Below are 20,014 nucleotides of genomic sequence, written 5' to 3'. Positions count from 1 at the left end.
TGATCATATAAAAGTTTTTGTTGATTGTATGAAAGTTGTTTATGGATCGTATAAAAGTTGTTTGTTGATTGTATAAAAGTTGTTTGTTGATCGCATAAAAGTTTTTTGTTGATCGTATAAAAGTTGTTTGTTGATTGTATCAAAGTTGTTTAATGATTGTACAAAAGTTGTTTGTTGATCGTATAAAAGTTGTTTGTTAATCGTATAAAAGTTGTTTTTTGATCGTATAAAAGTTGTTTGTTGATAGTATAAAAGTTGGTTTGTTGATTGTATAAAAGGTGTTTGTTGATTGTATAAAATTGTTGTTGATTGCATAAAAGTTGTTTATTGATTGGATAAAAGTTGTTTGTTGATTGCATAAAAATTGTTTGTTTATTGTATAAAAGTTGTTAATTGATTTTATAAAAGTTGTTTGTTGATCATATAAAAGTTTTTGTTGATTGTATGAAAGTTGTTGATGGATCGTATAAAAGTTGTTTGTTTATTGTATAAAAGTTTTTTGTTGATCGTGTAAAAGTTGTTTGTTGATTGTATCAAAGTTGTTTTTTGATTGTATAAAAGTTGTTTGTTGATTGTATAAAAGTTGTTTGTTGATCGTATAAAAGTTTTTCATTTGATTTTATAAAAGTTGTTTGTTGATCGTATACAAATTGTTTAATGATTGTACAAAAGTTGTTTGTTAATCGTATAAAAGTTGTTTGTTAATCGTATAAAAGTTGTTTGTTGATCGTATAAAAGTTGTTTGTTGATAGTATAAAAGTTGGTTTGTTGATTGTATAAAAGGTGTTTGTTGATTGTAGAAAAGTTGTTGTTGATTGCATAAAATTTGTTTATTGATTGGATAAAAGTTGTTTGTTGATTGCATAAAATTTTTTGTTAATTGTATAAAAGTTGTTTATTGATTTTATAAAAGTTGTTTGTTTATCATATAAAAGTTGTTTGTTGATTGCATAAAAGTTGTTTGTTGATTGTATAAAAGTTGTTTGTTGATTGTATAAAAGTTGTTTGTTTATTGTATAAAAGTTTTTTTATTAATTGCATAAAAGTTGGTTGTTGATTGTATAAAAGTTATATAGTGATCGTATAAAAGTTGTGTGTTGATCGTATAAACGTTGTTTGTTTATTGTATAAAAGTTGTTTACTGATTGCATAAAAGTTGTTTGTTGATCGTGTAAAAGTTAGTTGTTGATCGTATAAAAGTTGTTGTTGATTGCATAAAAGTTGTTTATTGATTGTATGAAAGTTGTTTATGGATCGTATAAAAGTTGTTTGTTGATTGTATAAAAGTTGTTTGTTGATTGTATAAAAGTTGTTTGTTGATCGTATAAAAGTTGTTTGTTGATTGTATAAAAGGTGTTTGTTGATCATATAAAATTTTTTGCTGATCGTATAAAAGTTATTTTTTGATTGTATAAAAGTTCTTTGTTGATTGTATAAAAGTTAGTTGTTGATCGTATAAAAGTGGTTTGTTGATTATATAACAGTTCTTTTTTGATTGCATGAAAGATAATTATTGGTTTCATAAAAGTTGTTTGTTGATTGTATAAAAGTTGTTTATTGATTTCATAAAAGTTGTTTGTTGATTATATAAAAGTTGTTTGTTGATTGCATAAAAGTTGTTTATTGATTGTATAAAAGTTGTCTATTTATCGTATAAAAGTTGTTTGTTGATTGTATAAAAGTTGTTTGTTGATTATATAACAGTTCTTTTTTGATTGCATGAAAGATAATTATTGATTGCATAAAAGTGGTTTATTGATTTCATAAAAGTTGTTTGTTGATTGTATAAAAGTTGGTTGCTTGATTGTATAAAAGTTGTTATTTGATCGCATAAAAGTTGTTTGTTTATTGTATAAAATTTTTTTATTGATTTCATACAAGATATTTGTTGATCGTATAAAAGTTGTTTATTGATTGCATAAAGGTTGATCGTATAAAAGTTGTTTGTTGATTGTATAAAAGTAGGTTATTGTGATAATCCTTATGGTAAGTAACCGATATTTGCTAGATATCGGTTATTACCATAGTGAGGTTGTAGGATGGACGGAGATTGAAGAGAGAGAGAAAACGAACGAGGAATATCATGCTCGGTTGATATCAGACTGACCACTACCCCGGATGTCGCCAGGGGCTATAACTCCTGTGACACCTGCGGTGGTCTCCCTTTATTTGGTAAAGACATTACAATGCTCTCTTTTTTTTTTTTTTTTAAAGTTTATTTTATTATTATTATTTTTTTTTTATAATCATCAAGGAGTTTGTTCATGCATGGTGTGACTGGAGTGTTTGCGTTGCTGGGTTGGAGGGAAGCATCTGTCAACCTAAGGGAAAGAAAATGATAATTATGCATTATTATGTACAGGGGTATTTGTAGCATTTAGCAATCAAATCTTTTGGGTGGCCGTCTTGTGCGGCCTGAGCGTCTGAAGTTTGAAGAGTGTTGTCCCTGGTTTTCTTTAGATTTTTGTGATGCTGTCACATGCATGTGTCCCTCATCTTCAGATGAAGAGTATTCAGGTGGGTCATGTGTGGGGTTTCTTAGTGGCTTAGGGATTTTTTTGAAGAAGCTGGCATTTCTTGTAATTTGGTTGTCCTTGTGTGTGGCAGTAATCATGGATCCCTTTTTTTTTGTTATGGTTAATGGGTTAGGTTGATAGGGGATGTGTGCCTTTGAAGTGTGGTCGCTTTTTACAACGACGGTGTCACCCACACTCAGATTATTGGGCTTTACGTATACTTTTCTGTCAGCATATTTCTTTATTGTTTTCTTGGCTTGAGTGTCACGTACCCTAATGCTATGGTCTCCAGCTATAGGTGCAACTAGGTGTGGCAGGCAGTTTTTTATGGTCCGGCCAAATAGAATTGAGGCTGGGGAAGCACCGGTGGTGCAGTGTCGTTCGGTAATCTAACAGGAATTTGAATAGCTCCTGCTTCCAGCTTTGGCCTTTGATTAAAGCGGCTTTGATGGATTTTTTTACAGTGCGCATGAAGCGTTCTGTTTCAGCATTGGCCTGGGGCCATAGAGGTGTTATCTTCCTGTGTCTGAAACCGGTGACGGAGGCGTAAGTTTTGAAATCATAGCTGTTGAATGGTGGGCCATTGTCTGTTTTGAGGGATACTGATACCCCGAATTCGGCAAATATCTTGTCTAAACGGGGTATGACCGAGTTTGTTGAGATAGAGTCCAGGATATCGACAACAACGTAGCGTGAGTACTCGTCTGTGACAACAAGAAGATATTTCCCATTCTGGAGATGTCCAAAGTCAGCACTAACCTCTGTCCATGGGGCTGCTGGTAGTGGGGACATTTTCTGCGGCTCCCTTGCCGTTTTGTGAGTGCTGATCTGACAGGTGTGACAGTTCCTGATGTTTTCTTCTAAAGGCTGCATGTTTTTAAACCAGACTTTTTCCCGGAGGAGGGCCGTGGATTTCACGACGCCTTGATGGCCGGCATGGGCTATTTTGGCAGCTCTGTTTTGTAGGGTCTCAGGTAGCACTATCCGGCGCCCTTTCAGAATGATACTGTCCTCATGTGCTAGTGATAGTTCATCACGGTTGGCATGTAGGGTGAGAAACGTGGCTTTGTTTATGCCGTCATTGGCACCTTGCCATTTGTTGGTGAGGATGGCTTGAATGACTGCAGTGAGCGTCTTGTCTTTCGCAGTTTGCATTGCAACTTCATCAATTGTCATTGCTTTGGGGGTCGACGTTGAGAGAATATAGTTTATATACTCCTCCGCTATTTTCTGCTCCCTGTTGCTTGGTGGTAGATGTACTGGATGGCGGCTGAGATAGTCGGCTGGGTTGTCATGACCTGGTCGGTATGTGACAGTCATATTGTATGGCTGTGTTCTCAAAACCCAGCGTTCAATGCGCGCAGATAGTTGGGAGCGGGTGTTATTAAAGATCGATGTTAAGGGCTTATGATCTGTGTGAACCGTGAATGGGGCCCCAAAGATATATATGTGAAAGTGTTCACATGCCCACGTGATGGCAAGGGCCTCCCGCTCTGTTTGAGAGTATCTTTGTTCAACTGTGGATAGTGCTCAGCTTGCAAATTGTACTACCCGCCCGTCTTGTGATAGTACAGCAGATATGCCTACAACACTGGCATCGGTATATATCTCAGTATGTTTGTTAGGGTTGAAGTAGGCAAGTGAGCATGCTTTACTCAAAGCCTCCTTGAGGTTTTTTAAACATTCAGTGTGGTGCTCAGTCCAGGACCACTGAGTGTTTTTTTTTTGTTAGCTGACGCAGTTCATGAGTCAGGGTTGCGTAGTCTGGAATGAATTGTGCACCGCAAAAGTTGGTCATCCCCAACAAACTTCTGACTTCTGATGCGTTTTGGGGGTCTGGTAATTCGAGGATTGTTTTTATTTTATGGTTACTTGGGCTGATGCCTTCATTACCGAATGTGTGTCCGAGGAATTCCAATGACCTCTTGTTGTATACACATTTGCTGCTATTCAGTGTTAGGCCTTTTTCGCGTAGTCGTTGAAATACTTTCTGGAGATTTCCGTCGTGGTCTTGCTGGTCCAATCAAAAGCAAAGAATGTCATCACTGATGTTGATGGCTCCTTCAATCCCTGCGAGTGCCTGGCTAATCTCTTCCTGAAATATTTCGCTGGCGGAGTTGACACCGAAAAATAGTCTTTTGTATCTATATAGGCCCAGGTGTGTTGCGAACATGGTAATGTATCGGGATTCTTCAGCTAGTTCCAACTGGTTGTAGCCCTGATTGAGGTCTAACTTGCTAAAGACACTGGCTCCCGATAGAATGGCCTTCAGCTCATCAAGTGTGGGGGTAGGGTGACGTTCCCTTTTGATAGCTTTGTTTGCCGCTCTCATATCAATGCAAACTCTGATTTTACTTTGGTCTTTCTTAGGTACCACCACAATAGGGGATACCCACGGGGTTGGTCCTTCCGCTTTTTCAATCACCCCCAGTTTCTCGTCTTTCTGTATTAGCTCTTCTATGTCCTTCCTTACATGAAAGGGGACTCTGCGGTATCTCTGAGCGATGGGTGGTATATTTTCATCTATGTGCAGATGGACTTTTTTCTCTTTAAGTTTACCTAAGCCATTGAATAGGTCTGCATAGTCCTCCAAAAGCTTAAGAGTTGTCTGCGGGATTTGTGTGTCAGAGTTGCTGATGTGGTTAACTGGGAGCTTTTTTGCTGATAAAAGTTTAAGCTTTTCACATGTTTCCCAGCCAATGATAGGTTTTTCTGGGCTTTTTATTACATGTATGTTAGCTCGGCGGGAGATGCCCCCAAACTCTAGGAGGGTCCTAAATTGGCCTAGAACTGGAGTAGTTTGCTTGACCCCAAATCCAGATATCACAGTTTTTGTCGGTCGGAGACATGGTGTCAGTTTTAAACACTTGAAATCTGCTTCAGACAAAATGTTGATAGTGGCTCCTGAATCGGCTAACACATTGAACGTTTGGTGGCTATTGCCAAAAGATATATCAAAACAGGGAAGGTTTTTCATCTTACCTGTATGAAACACATATTCTGTGTCACTGCCGCTGGTTGAGTCCTGCTGGTTGTCCTCGATGCAGTTCACCGGTCGGCGGCTGGTTTGGACTTGTGGACGTGGAGGACGACTTGTTCTACGTTGTCTGTCCTCGTCGTTCATTTTTCTAAAACAGACAGAGGCGAAGTGCCCCCATCTCCGGCAATAAGTGCATTGGCTCTGGAATGCTGGGCAAGACGTTGGTCCTCGTTCATGTGGATATTTTCCGTTGCAATTCCTGCACTGAATTTGCCGGGGACGATCACGTGTCTGTCGCTGTCCGTACGTGACTTTGTTTACTACTGCAGTAGTAGTTTGTATTGTTGTGTCCTCTAAGCGCATTTGTTGTAGGTGCGCTGTTATTGTTTTTGTCGTCATGGCATAATTTATCAAGTCGTGTAGTGACATGTTAGAATTTATTAAACCCTTTTGCCGGACTTTTTCTGATGAACAGCCTGTTATCAGTTGAGACTTTATCTCAGCGTTTGCGTCTGCAAAGTGACATGTAGCTGCTGCTTCTTTCAATTTCCGGTAGAAGTCCTCTACATTCGGCGTGGTTTGTTTGATGTTACGGAATACAAATCGGTTGTATTCTGTGTTATTTTGGGGGTTGAAATGAGCCTGTACAGCCGAGACGAGTTTGTCGAAGTGGGTTTCGTTTTCTCCTGGTGTGGTCTGTTCGGCTGGTAATTCGTCAATGAGGTCGTTCATCGCTTCACCAACAAACGTTAGAAAAATTGCTTTTTGTCTTTTATCGCTCTCTATGTCGTGGGCGATAAAATAGTTCCTCAATCTGCTAATGTATTTCGTCCATCTTGCTGCTTTGCCTTCTGACTCGCAGTCGAATTCCGGGTAGTGAGGTAGGGCAGCCATGTTTGTTTTGCAACACGTATGACTGTTTGTTGTTGTTTTTTTTTTTCGTGTTTTCTTATGTCTATTTTTGTAAATTACTCTATCCTCGTCGCCAATGTGATAATCCTTATGGTAAGTAACCGATATTTGCTAGATATCGGTTATTACCATAGTGAGGTTGTAGGATGGACGGAGATTGAAGAGAGAGAGACAACGAACGAGGAATATCGTGCTTGGTGGATATCAGACTGACCACTACCCCGGATGTCGCCAGGGGCCGTAACTCCTGTGACACCTGCGGTGGTCTCCCTTTATTTGGTAAAGACATTACAGTTATTGATTGTATAAAAGTTGTATAGTGATCGAATAAAAGTTGTTTATCGATTGTATAAAAGTTCTTTGGTGATTATATAAAAGTAGTTTATTGTTGTTTGTGGATCGTATAAGAGTTGTTTGTTGGTGGTATAAAAGTTGTTTGTTGATTGTATGAAAGTTTTTTTGCTGATCATATAAGAGTTGTGTAAGTTGTTTGTTGATCATATAAAAAGTTGTTTGTTGATTGTATAAAAGTAGTTTGTTGATTGTATAAAAGTGTTTATTGATTGTATAAAAGCTGTTTGTTGACGGTATAAAAGTTGCTTGTTGATTGTATAAAAGTTTTTGTTGATTGTATAAAAGTTGTTTTTTGATTCATACAAAGTTCTTTGTTGATTGTATAAAAGTTGTTTGTTGAAAATATAAAAGTTGTTTGTTGGTTGCATAAACGTTCATTGTTGATTGAACAAAAGTTGTTTGTTGATTGTATAAAAGTTGTTTGTTGATTGTATAAAAGTTGTTTGTTGATTGTATAAAAGTTCTTTGTTGATTGCATAAAAGTTGTTTATAAACAACTTTTATGCTTGTATAAAAGTTGTTTATTGATTGCATAAAAGTTGTTTATTGATTGCATAAAAGTTGTTTATTGATTGCATAAAAGTTGTTTATTGATTGTATAAAAGTTGTTTATTGATTGTATAAAAGTTGTTTAATTTATTGTATAAAAGTTGTTTGTTGATTATATAAAAGTTGTTTGTTGATTGTACAAAAGTTTTTTGTTGATCGTATAAAAGTTGTTTGTTGATAGTATAAAAGTTGTTTTTTGATCGTATAATAGTTGTTTGTTAATTGTATAAATGTTGTTTGTTGATTGTATAAAAGTTGTTTGTTGATTTATAAAAGTTGTTTGTTGATTGTATAAAAGTTGTTTGTTGATCATATAAAAGTTGTTTATTGATTGTATAAAAGTTGTTTATGGATCGTATATAATTGTTTGTTGATTGTATAAAAGTTGTTTATTGATTGCATAAAAGTTGTTTGTTGATTGTATAAAAGTTGTTTATTGATTATATAAAGTTGTATGTTGATTGTATAAAAGTTGTTTGTTGATCGTATAAAAGTTGTTTGTTGATTGAATAAAAGTTGGTTGTTGATAGCATAAAAGTTGTTTGTTGATTGTATAAAAGTTGTTTGTTGATTGTATAAAAGTTGTTTGTTGATTGTATAAAAGTTGTTTGTTGATTGCATAAAAGTTGTTTTTTGATCGTATAAAAGTTGTTTGTTGATTGTATAAAAGTTGTTTGTTGATTGCATAAAAGTTGTTTGTTTATTGTATAAAAGTTATTTATTAATTGTATAAAATTTGTTTGTTGATTATATAAAAGTTATATAGTGATCGTATAAAAGTTGGTTGTTGATCGTATAAAAGTTGTTTGTTTATTGTATAAAAGTTGTTTACTGACTGTATAAAAGTCGTTTATTGATTGCATAACAGTTGGTTGTTGATCGTAAAAAAGTTGTTGTTGATTGTATAAAAGTAGGTTATTGATTGTATAAAAGTTGTTGTTGATTGTATAAAAGTAGGTTATTGATTGTATAAAAGTTGTATAGTTATCGAATAAAAGTTGTTTATTGATTGTATAAAAGTTGTTTGTTGATTATATAAAAGTAGTTTATTGATTGTATAAAAGTTGTGTATGGATCATATAAAAGTTGTTTGTTGATTGTATAAAAGTAGTTTGTTGCTTGTATAAAAGTTGTTTTTTGATTGTATAAAAGTGGTTCGTTTATCGTATAAAAGTTTTTTGTTGATTATATAAAAGTTTTTTGTTGATTGCATAAAAGTTGTTTGTTGATTGTATAAAAGTTGTTTGTTGATTGCAGAAAAGTTTTTTGTTGATTGTATAAAAGTTGTTAGTTGATTGTATAAAAGTTGTTTGTTGATTGCATAAAAGTTGTTTGTTGATTGTATAAAAGTTTGGTTGTTGATAGTATAAAAGTTATATAGTGATCGTATAAAAGTTGTTTGTTGATTCTATAAAAGTTGTTTGTTGATTGTATAAAAGTTGTTCAGTGATCGTATGAAAGTTGTTTGTTGATTGTATAAAAGTTGTTTTTTGATTGTATAAAAGTTGTTTTTTGATTGTATAAAAGTTGTTTGTTGATTGTATAAAAGTTGGTTGCTGATTGTATAAAAGTTGTATACTGATCGTATAAAAGTTTTTTGTTGATAGTATCAAAGTTGTTTGTTATTGTATAAAAGTAGTTTATTGATTGTATGAAAGTTGTATAGTGATCGTATAAAAGTTTTTTATTGATTGTATAAAAGTTGTTGTTGATTGTATAAAAGTTGTTGTTGATTGTATAAAAGTTGTTGTTGATTGTATAACAGTTGGTTGTTTATTGTATAAATGTTGTATAGTGATCGTATAAATGTTGTTTGTTGATTGTATAAAAGTTGTTTGTTGATTGTATAAAAGTTGTTTGTTGATTGTATAAAAGTTCTTTGTTGATTTTTTTTATTTTTGTTACACAGTGATCACCACTTTTCAAGGCCTGGAAGCTACTCAGGGATAAGGGTTATTGCAAGTACATTACGTTAGTGAAGAGATTTTATGAAGTGTTTAATTAAGGGGGTGGTTCATTAGGAATGTGTTAACATTGGACTTGAAGACATCCAAGTTGTAGTCCGGAGGGAAGCTGGCAGACGGAACAGAATTCCACAGGCGTGCAGTTCTAAGAAAATCCTTTGTTCATGGAATCCGCATTTTGAGTTAGGCACAGATATAGAGTGGGGGAAATTTTTCACACTGGATTCAGCTAGACGGGTGTTTTTCGTGAAAGATTTGCGAGGGAGGACCAGAGATTGGAGTTCAGACGAGCACCTGCCATGGAAATAACGATAAAACAAGGATAGGTTCGCAACGTCTCTTCTGTGGGAGAGAGGTTGCAGGGTAGAGAAAAGGGCATCCCCCACTAGCCACGAAGTCTATTTTGTACACTGTCAAGGCAGGATGGGCTGTTTTTAGCAGCTCCTGCCCAGATATGGCAACAGTATTCCATCCTTGGACGTACTTGGCTTTTATATAGATAGAGAATTGCATCAGTAGTGAGATATCTTCTGGAGCAGTAGAAGGATCCCACCATCTTTCCAGCGACCTTGGCAACAGACTTGATGTACGTGTTCCATTTCAGATCAGGAGTAAAGGTCAAACCCAGATGCTTGTCAAAACACGGGACCTCACCCAGACGAGAGTCATCCATCACAATTGATGCCATTTGGGGATCAGAGCTTTGATGATGTATGGATAGGAGTTTGGTTTTGGATGCATAAAAGGTAACCAGCCACATCTTCCCCCACTGAACCACGCGCTCGAGATCAGAGGAGAGAGAATCAGAGAGAACTTTGTCATTTACAGCCTTTGATGTGTTGCCGTAGATGGTCATGTCATCAGCATAGATGTCAACGAATGATTTAAGTATGTGTTTACGGAGGTCATTGATGTAGATCAGGAAAAGGGTTGGGCCCAGGATTGACCCCTGAGGGACTCCAGCATTTATATTGCAGGCCTCCGATTTTTGTCCATCTACCACTACTCTTATGAGCCTATCGGAGAGAAATGATTTAATGATTGAGAAAACATTTCCAGTTATACCGTAGCTGGAAATCTTGTGAAGTAAACCCTTATGTCATACCTTGTCGAAGGCCTTTGATATGTCAAGAGCAATTGACCTAGAAAATAAGCCTTTGTCAAGAGATTCACTAATCCTATGGGATATAACCGTCAGCACATCTGCGGTAGATCCTGCAGAGCGGAAACTATATTGTGTGTCACTAAGAAGGTTATTCCTGCTGAGGTGGTTGACTATTTCTCTATTTAATATGGATTCCAGCAACTTACTCATAACACACAGGAGACTTATTGGTCTGTACTGAGAGGGAGATGACTTATCACCTGAATTCTTAAATACAGGGCAAACTGATGAGGTCTTCCAGGGAGTCGGAAAGCACTTCTCCTTAAGGCAGCGCTTAAATAGTTTCGTAAGTATGGTAGCAAGTTCTGGTTGAAGCTTTTTTAACACTATAATTGGGATGCCATCAGGGCCAGTTGCTTTACTGGAATCTAGGTTCTTTATTAGCTTGGCGACCTCATGCACGGATATTTGTATGTTACGTAGCTTGTTCTGTGTTATAGGAGGAAATATGGGGAGTTGATGGCCTTCGTCGCATAGGGTAGAATTAGCTGCAAATTTCTTTGCAAATAGTTTGGCCTTGTCTGACGCTGACGAGATGACCTCTGGTCCATTGATAATGGTTGGGATAGAACGCACACTTCTGTTCAAGATCCTATTTGTTATTTGCCAAAACTGGTGGGATCCAAGCCGCTGATCAGCTACCTTGGATTTAACAGATTGGGCATATAGCTCTCTTGCATTTTTTAATACTCTTTTACAGTGGTTGCTGGCAGTCCTGAAAGCAGCTTTAGTCTCAGTGCATCTATTACGTTGGTAGCTATGGAAAAAGTGATTTCTGTGCGCGATAGCAGCAGCACATTCTGGGGAGAACCATGGCTGGCTGTTAGGTTTTTGTTGGAATTTTTTAGATGGTATGAATAGGTCTATGCCTACAATTAACCATTCGGTCAGATCTGATACTATAGAGGACACTTCCTTTATAAACATGGAGTGCAGAGGTAAATCAGATATGAATGTATGGAAGCTATCCCAGTCAGCCATAGAGTATCGGTATACAGTACGGTGGAGAGGTACGTCTGGGGGCTTTTTACATTTCGTTTTTATCTTCCCTGATACGACAGAGTGGTCGGAGGATCCTAGAGGAGAATGAATGGAACATGAACATAGCTCAGGGGAAGTTGAGAGAAAAAGGTCTAAGAGGCTTGCATATTGACCGGGTGTATCGGGCACATGGGTGGGTTCGCGAACAATCTGAGTGAGGTCATAAGCAATGGCAAAATCATGACACAAACCTCCCCTCATCGTCTATCTTATTTGAATGGGTCAGCCATTCCACGTTATGGACGTTGAAGTCACCACAGATGTGGATGTTAGCCGAGGGATGTGAAGACAGTATGGGGTCTATTTTCTCAGATATGCTCTTAAAGATAGTAACTCTGCTGTTGTGGGGCCTATAGAGGGCAAATATAAATGCAGTGGTGTTAGCAAGTGCAACCCGGAAGCACATATAGGGTAAATTAGGATCTTCTCCAGAGATATCCCTGCCACACGGGAAGCCATCCTTAATGTAGGCACATATTCCATGCCCATGGCGATCTTGGGTGTCAGATTTAGCTGTTAAATTAGAGTATTCATTAATTATGAACTCATCTAGCGAAGTGGTCGGCCCTATTTCAGTTTCACTTAGAAATAATATGTCCGGTTTCGTCTCCTGTAATTGAGTTTCAACCTCTGGAAGGTTGGAACGTAGACCCCTGATGTTGGAGAAGGAGACCTGGTAGTAGGGGTCTACGTTGGAAGATGGGGTTCTAGGTTTAATCGAGTTTTTATTCTGGAGATATTTAATGTTGAGGTTTTGGGATTTGTGGAATAGGTCGTCATACTTGGTTAGAGCAGTACAGAGAGGGAAAGTAAGAGAGAAAAAGACAGGAAAATTTTTTTTTTTTTGTAGCACACGAAAAGGTAAAGCCGTAGCAATTACCCACTAGTATGGCATCGAGAGGCCCCACCAGAGACTACTGCATGGTCCAGATCCACTCACCAAATGGCAATGCAGCAGTCCCAGTATTTTGCACCTGCTGATAGGACAGCCTCCTCAGTGGTTAATCCAAGGTTCGGGTCCCTCACTATCAGGCGGATAACGTCATCCCAGACAAAACGTTTACCTCCAGCACCCTTAGTAGTGACATGGCCACAAGGACAGACAGAGACAGAAAAATTTCCGACATCTCAGACTACTGGTCACCAAGTACTACCGACCTTTAAGCAGCTTTTTCTTCACCCTTTGTCAGAAAAATCACTCATTGAATGAGGACTGCATGACAAAATAGGAGAAGCGAGAGTTACTGGAGCTGCCGATAACACATCTACTGTATTATCTACTCTCCATTTAAAAAAAAAAAAAAAAAAGCATAAATAACATTATAGTATAAAGTTGTTTGTTGATTGTATAAAAGTTGTTTATTGATTGTATAAACGTTGTTTATTGATTGTATAAAAGTTGTTTATTGATTGTATAAAAGTTGTTTATTGATTGTATGAAAGGTGTTTATTGATTGTATAAAAGTTGTTTATTGATTGTATGAAAGTTGTTTATTGATTGTATAAAAGTTGTTTATTGATTGTATGAAAGGTGTTTATTGATTGTATAAAAGTTGTTTATTGATTGTATGAAAGGTGTTTATTGATTGTATGAAAGGTGTTTATTGATTGTATAAAAGTTGTTTATTGATTGTATAAAAGTTGTTTATTGATTGTATGAAAGTTGTTTATTGATTGTATGAAAGGTGTTTATTGATTGTATGAAAGTTGTTTATTGATTGTATAAAAGTTGTTTATTGATTGTATAAAAGTTGTTTATTGATCGTATAAAAGTTGTTTATTGATTGTATGAAAGGTGTTTATTGATTGTATAAAAGTTGTTTATTGATTGTATGAAAGTTGTTTATTGATTGTATGAAAGTTGTTTATTGATTGTATAAAAGTTGTTTATTGATTGTATAAAAGTTGTTTATTGATTGTATAAAAGTTGTTTATTGATTGTATGAAAGGTGTTTATTGATTGTATAAAAGTTGTTTATTGATTGTATGAAAGTTGTTTATTGATTGTATAAAAGTTGTTTATTGATTGTATGAAAGGTGTTTATTGATTGTATAAAAGTTGTTTATTGATTGTATGAAAGGTGTTTATTGATTGTATGAAAGGTGTTTATTGATTGTATAAAAGTTGTTTATTGATTGTATAAAAGTTGTTTATTGATTGTATGAAAGTTGTTTATTGATTGTATGAAAGGTGTTTATTGATTGTATAAAAGTTGTTTATTGATTGTATGAAAGGTGTTTATTGATTGTATAAAAGTTGTTTGTTGATCGTATAAAAGTTGTTTGTTGATCGTATAAAAGTTGTTTGTTGATCGTATAAAAGTTCTTTGTTGATTGTATAAAAGTTCTTTGTTGATTGTATAAAAGTTGTTTATTGTATAAAAGTTGTTTATTGATCGTATAAAAGTTGTTTATTGATTGCATAAAAGTTGTTTGTTGATCCTATAAAAGTTGTTTGTTGATCGTATAAAAGTTGTTTGTTAATTGTATAAAAGTTGTTTATTGATTGTATAAAAGTTGTTTGTTGATCGTATAAAAGTTGTTTATTGATTGCATAAAAGTTGTTTGTTGATCCTATAAAAGTTGTTTGTTGATCGTATAAAAGTTGTTTGTTAATTGTATAAAAGTTATTTGTATATTGTATAAAAGTTGTTTGTTTATTGTATAAAAGTTGTTTATTGATTGTATAAAAGTTGTTTGTTGATCGTATAAAAGTTGTTTATTGATTGCATAAAAGTTGTTTGTTTATTGTATAAAAGTTGTTTATTGATAGTATAAAATTTTTTTTATTGATCGTATAAAAGTTGTTTGGTTGATTGTATAAAAGTTGTTTATTGGTTGTATAGAAGTTGTTTGTTGACTGTATGGCGGGTTTGGGTCTGACTTCCGCACATTGATCTCCATTCTGTATGCTTGGCCGACGGCAGGCGTGCCAGTAAACAGTGTCAGTCCCGTTCACTGTTTCCCGGTCGGTGCCTAAGTAGTGCCCATTGTCTGCCCTGTTATACGTCCTCGCGTTAGAACCTTTCCTGCACAAGTGAGGACTGGTGAGACTGGACTGATTCTACGCGGAATCAAATTTCCTGGTTGTGTGTGGGCCAGGGTCTCCGCGTTTGCCGATGATGTCACCGTGTGTGTGTTGAGCCATTATGACATTTTCACGGTGATTAAGGCACTAAAGCGGTATGAACAAGTCACAGGAGTAGTTGTCTATCTCAGTAAGTCCGTCAGCCTGAGCTTGGCCGCCTGGCAGGGCTTGTTAGCACTGCTGGGTTCTTTTGGCTGGACAGACGGTCCAGTTTGCATACTCAGTTTGGTTCAGACCAGGCCTCCAGCTTAACAAAACTGGTTGGAGGTACAGGCAAAGGTCGGAGTGTCTGTAAGGACTTGGCTTTGGAGGGGGTTGTTCCTCAAAGGAAGAGCGGAGGTGTGTGCTACATACGTCTTTCTGCTCATCCTTTACCGGCTGGCTGTACTTCCCCTGCCTGTGGGTCGGCTTGCATCTTTGACCCAGTTGCTCTTTTCCCTTTTGTGGAACAGGCGGCAGCCGCTCGTCCATAGACAGGTCTGTACTCAACGTCCGATTGATGGGGCTTGGGGATTCCAGATTTGATGAGTCACAAACGCGCCGAGAGACTGGCGTTACTGAGCAGAACTCTGGTAAAAGAATCTGCATGGGACTTTGTGGCCGGTAGAGCATTTCCCGACCTCATCCCCGATCACCTGGTCGAAGGCAGACGTAGACCGAGAAAACAACCACAGTTCTATGATGAATGCCGAGAGGCGCTAAGAGTGTTGCCAGGGTCCAGTGACCTCGCCCGGCCTTGAACTGTTGGATGGGGAGGTGCGCTCTCTGTGGAATTGGTTGCCAGGCTGGGGTTACCTCAACAATTCAGAGTTTTCCCTGACCTGGCGACTAGTTAGGAACGCGCTTGTCCTTAATGGCAGGCGTCACAGTATCGACCATGAAATCAACCCTAATTGTCCTCGGTGCGAGGAGGATCATGTGAAACTGTGGAACACGCTTTTTTCGAGTGCTCCAATCTCCGCGAATACTGGGCTTATGTCAGCGAGGTCACGGCTCGCATCGTCCCCGACTAGGTGATGTGCCTGGATTTAGCATCCGTTGTATACAATGCAGATCCACTGTAGTCTAGGGAGGAACGAATGGTGTTCCTAGCGATCTTAGGTGAAGCTAGACTAGTTGTGTGGACATCACGCATAGAGATAGAGCGAGGGTAGGATCCAATCTCTCATTACTGTCTGATTTTGCATTTTAGACATCAACTTAAGATCAAAATCAGATGTGATAGAAGGAGGCTATCCCCCTCTGTGTTTAGTCGTAGGTGAATACACACTGCTAGTTTGTGTGCGTTCACATGAAACAGACTCGAGTATGTGTTCCCGGCCTAGGCATGGCACACGCTGACAACAAAAACAAGAAAATCTCATCATGGTGAATCAGTTGTTATAAATGAATCTCACGTCCCCACCATTTATTTTTCAGGTGTTAGAATATCTCCAGGAAGCCCACACCCAACAATTTATTTTTTGACCCTGTCCATTCCCACGGTACACATCTTGGAGGTCACTGACATCCTCACAAACTCCACCCATATGTTTTGTCCATAGACTGCCCACTCCCACTTAGGAAATGACTCCTTTGTTTTCCGTCAAGAACCGGAAAACAGGAAGCGTCTCGGAAGTAGATTAGTAAAGAAGGGTTCCTGCTAATACATCATCATCAGCATTTTATTTGGTTTCTTTGTTTTTTATTACTGTTATTTTTCTTTATTTTGGGGTGTATTTAAGGCTTTCATCCCCCCCCCCATCATCCTCATACATCATACACATCACAACTTCATTTTTTCATATATCATACACCTCACCCGTTTTTTATTATCCCATTAAAATTCATGTAAAAAAAAAATCCCTAATATATATATATATATATATACGTTAATATTAGCATTGTAAATATGTCATTTTTATCTCATCTGGGTATACTTTTAATAGCTTAAGTTCATAGCGTGAATGCGGTATTGTGGTTATTACAACTAGTTTTAGAGAATAGACCGAGTAGACGACCCCTGACACCCCTTTCCCCCCCCATTACCTTTGGGCTTCATGCCTAATCATAAAATTATAGCATCACTAGAACAGAAACCACACAGCTACGGAGATTGCTACATGCTGAGTAAACATGTTTATCAGCACACAGCAATGCAGCTATGTCTACCTCAAGGGCCACGAGATCCCTCAGCACATGAGCAGCCTTGCCTGACACGAATTATATGCTTAATAAAATGTATTATAATTTTCATGATAAATAAAGACTAACTTGGCCGGGGAGTAAGAGGAGTCTCGCAAAGCGACGACTGATGCTACCAGTCATGTCGATGGAATCCACCAGTGCCGAAGGATTCCAGCAGCGCCAGCAGCCGTCTCAGCAGCAGTTCAAACAGCCCTTATCAGGGCTAAACAACCAGCCCTTATCAGGGCTAATAAGTTTTTCTACTAATGCGATTCTCTAGTTTGCCTCCTGAGACCCACTAGCAGCGAACATTCACTCCCAGTCTCCAGTACTCATTCCCACAGCCTTCCAGCCCTTGGTGCCTCCAGCTTCCTTCTACAGCTTTCCTGCAACCTCGCTTGCACCTCGATCCTCCGACCTGTAACCTCTCTTGCACCTCGTACCTCTAGTATTCTACCTCGCTCGCACCTTGTTCCTTCGGTCTGTAATCTCACTTGCACCTGGCTCACTACCGACTGTCCGTTCCTTAACATTGATCCTCCGTTCTCAGTGTCATCCATTCCTTAACACTGACCCCTGCATTCTCAGTGTCCACCGTCCGTTCCGGATCTGCCTGATATCCGGCCAATCATTCCAGACCAAGCGAGCAACCCTGAATCATGCTACGTCTAGAGTACCTGTTCCAGACCTCCAGACCTTAGCCTCCAGTGACATGCGACCTCTCAGGCGTCCAGCATCCAGATCATACGATTTTTGCTTCCTTTGCAAATAACCTGCGTCTATCATCCTTCTTTGCCTTTTTGCTATTTACCTTTTGCCTTGTTAGTTGTTGGGTCGATTATCTCCGGATGACCAGTCCTTGCAACATTTGTTTTTTTTTATAATCGCTTATTTGTATTATTTATCAATATTTTCAATATTTTGCATGAATTTGCAATTACGAATTACAAATAGAGAATATTTTGCAATTATTATTTAGCAACATTTATTATGATTTTGCAATATTTGCAATTAAATAAAATCTTTTCTATGTAATATTCTGCATATTTTGCAAGAACTATTATTGAATAAAAATTTTATACGATATTTTGCAATATGTATTTTGCAATTCGAATATGATAGGAATTATTTTGCAGCAAAATGGGAATTTATCTAACATGTTCGATGCTCTCTGTTAAAAGCAAGAAATGATACAATCACAAAGCAACAAACCTTACCTGTAAAATTCAAGACACCGATAACAACCTACAGTCGGTTTGCAAGAACGTGGGACAAAATTTTCAACTCTGTGTTTAGCAGAGTGATGGGCCTATAACCATCTACATTCCCCCCCTCCATGCTGTTCTCCCTTCTTCAGAAGCGTGACCACTCCATTGGTAACCTGCCCAGGGATCAAGCCCTGGGCAAACCAGTGGTTAAACATGCCCTTCAGAAGGGGCACAAACATGGGCGACAGCCTCAAGAACAGTTCGTAGGGCAAACCATCGAGCCCCCAAGATTTGTTGTAGTCAACCTGCTTCAACGCAGTAATGATCTCACACTCCGTAACCATCCCCTCGCAGCTAGCCGCTCGGGCCACAGTAAGGCGGGGCGAGTCAACTAAATAGCTGCCAAACACCTGGCCGTGGAGTCTGTGTAGTTGGGTGAAGTGCTCCTCCAATGCACATCTCTCATGCCGATATGAAAGTTTGCCCTCCCAGGTTTTTCACCTCCCGAATGTACCCATCCGAGCCGCATCTTAGGGCAGCCCCATGCTCAACAGCGTCAACGTTTACTGCTTCTTTGGAGACTCTTTTTAACCTAGATCTAACTACTTGACCTGTTTATCACTCACTAGCCAAGTGATTCAGGTCCCCCTTAACTAACGCCAGCTCTAGGGGATCCCTCCCCTGCCACCACCCAGGTCAACTTATCCTCTAGGTGCCTTTTGGTCCAAGCCCTAGTGCCTAATGGTGACCTTAAGATGAACCCACCATCTACTCCCGGTAACCGCTCCCACTAACTCCCTATGAATTAGTGACGTCCGCTGCTTTCGGAAGTCTTCCGACTCCAATAAGGAGGTGTTCAACTTCCATTAACCAGCCAACCTAGGCCTATTACCTAATTTACAAACAGGCCAATACGAGTTTGTGGACCTAGCCAGTGGAACGTGGGTCAAGAGAGTAAATCTATGTCGTCCCTTCTAATTAACACCCTATCCAAGTAAGTACTTGGTAAGGAGACCGAACTAGATTGCCACGTCCACATCTCCTTACCAGGTTGATCCAGATGGAACGTGTCGATCAGATCGCACTAGGCCATCAGGTCAGACAGGCTGCTATTACACCGTTCCCCCCTCCCCCCCCCGACATTATCTATATTGGGGTTCAGGACGGCATTCAGTCCCCCATAAACACTACCCCGCTCCGGACCTGAAGAGAGAAGCCCGCCAAAAAAAAGGAAACCCTCTCGCTGCGGATATTAAGGGCATAAATTGACACGATTTGGAACTCGCCGCTTTTAATGGCAACATCGACCACGACCAACCTCCCATGAGCATCCGCATGAACAATGCTAACCGTCGCAGACAGGGTGAGACTCACTAGAACAGAAGCCACACAGCTAAGGAGATTGCTATATGCTGAGTAAACATGTTTATCAGCACACAGCAATGCAGCTATGTCTACCTCAAGGGCCACGAGATCCCTCAGCACATGAGCAGCCTTGCTTCATGTAGTATTCGTTGCAGATGGGTCTGTAATTTTTGGGAGTAAGTCCGTTGAAGTTCTGATTGAGACTGCCTATGAGTAGGTCGGACGTAAGCCGTCTGTCTCGTCGACGTCCAAGGGGAATGTCACTTTTAATGCCCTATAAAAGGATGGGTTAACGTAAATGAGAACCCTCTCTTCACATTTTTTAGCAATTTGCCCAAGCGATGGGTGCTCCCCGTCAATTATACGTAATCCCTTGAAGGCCGTTTTTCTAGCCTCCAACATCCTCTACAAGGCCTTTGCTCTCCCTCCCCTATTTGGTCTCATAAATGTAATGAGCAGCGAAGTTGCAGGGATCGGCGACCTCCTTTGAGAGGTTGACGAGCTCCTCCTTCTACTTCTTTTGTCTCCTCCTTCTACTTCTTTTGTCTACCGTCCGTTGAGGTTGCCGGTCGTTTCTTCCACAGTCACTTCACAGAGGCGTTCCCCCCGACCAGAAAGGAAACTTTCTTGTTTTTTACTCTCTGGGGGCCACCTCTTGCTGGTATTGCTTCTGCTCTTCCATCTCTGCTTCTATCACTGGAGCTTC

At 38.5% G+C, this 20,014-nt stretch overlaps 1 protein-coding gene across 1 annotated transcript; it reads right to left on the bottom strand.

The window, feature by feature from the left end:
• Nucleotides 1-4,539: 4,539 nt before the first annotated feature.
• Nucleotides 4,540-6,390, bottom strand: LOC145276601 (uncharacterized). The gene has a single exon (XM_080127797.1). The coding sequence runs from the start codon at nt 6,388-6,390 to the stop codon at nt 4,540-4,542; it is 1,851 nt and encodes a 616-aa protein (XP_079983923.1).
• Between the last annotated feature and the right edge of the window lie 13,624 nt (nt 6,391-20,014).

Source organism: Euprymna scolopes, chromosome 5 (assembly GCF_053919585.1).
Source record: "Euprymna scolopes isolate OS-2025 chromosome 5, ASM5391958v1, whole genome shotgun sequence".
In the NCBI taxonomy this organism is placed as follows: domain Eukaryota; kingdom Metazoa; phylum Mollusca; class Cephalopoda; order Sepiida; family Sepiolidae; genus Euprymna; species Euprymna scolopes.
The sequence above is the reverse complement of the archived record's forward strand: the minus strand, read 5'-3'. Positions and strand labels throughout refer to the sequence as shown.